The 3,925-nt window shown below is 44.3% G+C and overlaps 1 protein-coding gene across 1 annotated transcript; it reads left to right on the top strand.

The window, feature by feature from the left end:
* The first annotated feature begins 6 nt into the window (after nt 1-6).
* Nucleotides 7-2,319, top strand: LOC114361452 (protein real-time-like). Its single transcript, XM_028316477.1, has 3 exons — nt 7-54; nt 557-681; nt 2,002-2,319. The coding sequence occupies exons 2-3, from the start codon at nt 569-571 to the stop codon at nt 2,087-2,089; spliced, it is 201 nt and encodes a 66-aa protein (XP_028172278.1). The 5' UTR covers nt 7-54; nt 557-568; the 3' UTR covers nt 2,090-2,319.
* Nucleotides 2,320-3,925: the final 1,606 nt, after the last annotated feature.

Genomic DNA, 3,925 nt, shown 5'->3' on the forward strand with positions numbered 1-3,925 from the left:
CACTACCACAGAGTCGAGCCTACGCTGGTCTGCCACGACGGAGAAAGTGTGCAGGTGTGTATTTACACTGACACTCATTTACTTAATCATTTTGCCGACCATTTTCTAAGCTTAACCTTGATTTCACACTATAATACTTTAAAATATCGTCGTGAACATTATACTCGTACTTGTTTTTGTTTTTCAAAATAATTTGATCCAACTATGGTAGATAACAAAATAAAGAAAACCACTTTATTGTAAAGACTATCCTTATTTACCAGTGGTGCTACATAAATTAGGAACGGATGTAGAAGTAAACAATAAGAGCTATCGTTTTAGCGCCTACCAGTTGGCGCCACTGTAGAGTATGTAAAAGCGGTAGGAAGACTATCGCTTTTGCATACATCAGGAATGGCGCCACCGTAGATTAGGGTCATGTAAAGCACCAGTAATGCCAACTGTTAAGTATAAAAGCGATAGCTCTTATTAGCCCGCGTTGTAAGGATGAAAAATTGACTAAATCAAAAGCCGTGTTTTTGTTAAATAAAAATATTTTAATTGTGGTGGTATCCAGGGATCACACGTGATGCTGGAATGCGGCAGCTACGTGCTTCAATGGCGCTGTGAGCTACTAGACTCGGCTCATCGCGCTGCGCAGCTGGTCTACTTCCACGAGACGCTCGCCAGCCACCACTACAAGTGAGTCTCCGTCATCATTTTATCCCAACTAATATTATAAATGCGAAAGTAACTCTGTCTGTCTGTCTGTCTGTCTGTCTGTCTGTCTGTCTGTCTGTCTGTCTGTCTGTCTGTCTGTTACGCTTTCCCGCTTAAACCTCGCAACCGATTTTGATGAAATTTGGCATAGAGATAGTTTGAGTCCCGGGAAAGAACATAGGATAGTTTTTATCCCGGTTTTTGAAACAGGGACGCGCGCGATAAAGTTTTTCTGTGACAGACAAAATTCCACGCGGGCGAAGCCGCGGGCGGAAAGCTAGTGTATTATAATATTGTGTACATTTTTGTAGCTTTTTAGCACCGCCTACTCAATGTCTCAATTTTGCTCAAGGTCAGCTGGCAGAGAATGACTTCCATAAATATAATGCCATCATTAAGCTCGCCTTTTTGTACTGAACATTGTTGTGTGTGCAATAAAGTATTTAAATAAATAAATAAATTATTAGATCATTAATTTAATCTTTACTGCACTCAAGTGGTGAGGAGGACGGTTCTCTATTTTCGTTCGTTTCAGCCAAATGAAGTCCATTACTGAACAAAGATCCCAAGGATTTCCACAACGGCCAGTCCTGAGCTTACCACATCCAGGTACCTCCCGTGACTACGTTAGACCGTCTAATTTTTTAGACGCAAATAGCAGTGTGATGAGCGTCGGCCAAATCCTCATTTGGCCGACACTCGTCACACTGCTCAGACAAGTTAGGGAGACCTGGGGGCTTAGTGTGAGTACGTCAAACGCATTCGATATCGACTGCGTAAAAAAGGGACATTAAATGTATGACGGTTGTACGTACGGCGCTCCTATTGGAAACTTTCAAGAACTAAAATCTCAATTTTTTTAACGTAGTCGATATCGAATGCGTTTGACGTAAACTCACACTACGCCCCCTGATGTATGTCTTATTATGATGTTGTTCTTCTTAAGGAGAGTGGTGTCAAGTGAGTATCTACTGATAAGTTAAAAATTAGATCCATTTATCTCCTCACAAGACTCGCAAAAAAGATTGTGTTATAATTATGTGCTTTTGCCCGCGGCTTCACCCGCGTGAAATTTAGTTTGTCACAGATCGTCATAAATTATAGCCTATATGTTATTCTGGGTTATAAACAATAATACTGTAAAGTTTCATCAAAATCCGTTCAGTAGTTTTTGCGTGAAAAAGTAACAAACATGTTCACATCCAGACAATACAAACTTTCGCATTTATAATATTAGTAATAGTAGGATAATAAAATCAAACTTCATTTCCTTCCAACATTTTAATCAATCCATTCCCCCAGGGGCTCCATGTCCAGCCTGCAGTCCGGCACGAGCGGGTTCTCGTGCCTCAGCGGCAAGTCGGGCGCCAGCTCGTGCCCGTCGCGGTGATGCCCCCCCCGCAGCCCGCTCAGCCCCCCCCTCGAGCGAAGCTAGGCCCGGGGGGGCGCGCCCGCCAACTACTACTGCCAGAGGTCTAGTAAAGTGGTCAGTAATGGCGCCCTAAAAGATTTGACAGATGTACTGTGAAGTGTTGCGATGATTCTTTAGTCTGTGACGAAGGGGCGGGGCTTAGCTCAGCCGTTTAACACTGTAAATAATTTAACTAGCTTTGCGCGCCCGTCAACTACTACTGCCAGAGGTCCAGCAGAGTGGTCAGTAATGGCGCCCTAAAAGATTTAACAGGTGTACTGTGAAGTGTTGTGATGATTCTTTAGTATGTGACGAAGGGGGCGGGGCTTAACTTTAGCTCAGTCATATAACGCCCCAACACTTTAAATATAATTGAACTAGGTTTGCGCGCCCGCTATCTACTACTGCCGGAGGTCCAGCAGAGTGGTCAGTAATGTGGGCGCCCTAAAAAATTCAGCAGATGTACTGTGAAGTGTTATAATCTTTAGTCTGTGACGAAGGGGGCGGGGCTTAGCTCGGTCGCTTAACGCCCCAACACTGTAAATAATTAAACAGGTTTGCGCGCCCGCTAACTACTCCTACCGGAGATGTAGCAGAGTGGTCAGTAATGTGGGCGCCCTAAAAGATTTAACAGATGTATTGTGAAGTGTTATGATGATTCTTTAGACTGTGACGAAGGGGGCGGGGCTTAGCTCGGTCGCTTAACGCCCCAACACTGTAAATAGATGAACTGGGTTTGCGCGCCCGCTAACTACTCCTGCCGGAGATCTAGCAGAGTGGTCAGTAATGGCGCCCTAAAAGATTTGACAGATGTACTGTGAAGTGTTGTGATGATTCTTTAGTCTGTGACGAAGGGGGCGGGGCTTAGCTCAGCCGCTTAACACTGTAAATAATTTAACTAGGTTTGCGCGCCCGCCAACTACTACTGCCGGAGATCTAGCAGAGTGGTCAGTAATGTGGGCGCCCTAACAGCAGATGCATTGTGAAGTGTTAGGTTCTGTGTCTGTGACGAAATGGGCGGGGCTTAGCTCGGTCGTTTGACGCCCCAACACTGTAAATAACACTAGTTTACAAGGTTTTTTACCCAGAGATGAAACTGATATGTATCGTTAGAGTTATTAACCCTTACTTAAAAACTGAACTTAGAAAAAATTTAGGACGTCAAATTTTGAGAATATTGATTATATTAATTTTTATCATTTTTATACATTTATCTCTAAAAACAACCAAAAATGAGTCGTGTTACTCCTACTTTTATACTTATTAGTATCNAATGTCATCATTGCATTGCACTGATGGGATAGAAAAATAAACAAGCAAAACCTTATTCGTTAGCAAACGTCATAATTTATTTTAATGTTAGCAGCACTGTTTCTTGCACTGTTATGTTGGCAGGTTTGACTCTTACAGTACCTAGTGCAAGCGAAAACCGACACTAAGGTGACGAACCTTTTCATTCCGCGACTGTACAATTGATCTCCTTGGCGTACTCGTGAAAAATGTGGTGTAAGGTTTTGTGTTTTGGGATGAAAAAATCAAACTTCATTTCCTTCCAACACTTTAATCAACTCTTCCCCCAGGGGCTCCATGTCCAGCCTGCAGTCCGGCACGAGCGGGTTCTCGTGCCTCAGCGGCAAGTCGGGCGCCAGCTCTTGCCCGTCGCGGTGATGCCGTCCCCGCAGCCCGCTCAGCCCCCCCCTCGAGCGAAGCTAGGCCCGGGGGGGCGCGCCCGCCAACTACTACTGCCGGAGGTCTAGTAAAGTGGTCAGTGATGGCGCCCTAAAAGATTTGACAGATGTACTGTGAAGTGTTATG

This window comes from Ostrinia furnacalis, unplaced genomic scaffold, assembly GCF_004193835.3.
Source record: "Ostrinia furnacalis isolate ACB-3 unplaced genomic scaffold, ASM419383v2 OfSCF5727, whole genome shotgun sequence".
NCBI classification, from domain to species: Eukaryota; Metazoa; Arthropoda; class Insecta; order Lepidoptera; family Crambidae; genus Ostrinia; species Ostrinia furnacalis.

Coding starts and splice junctions, on each gene's coding strand:
- LOC114361452 (XM_028316477.1), top strand. CDS start 569: ATGCTGGAATGCGGCAGCTACGTGCTTCAATGGCGCTGTGAGCTACTA. Junction 682..2,001: donor CTCGCCAGCCACCACTACAA/GTGAGTCTCCGT, acceptor CCATTCCCCCAG/GGGCTCCATGTCCAGCCTGC.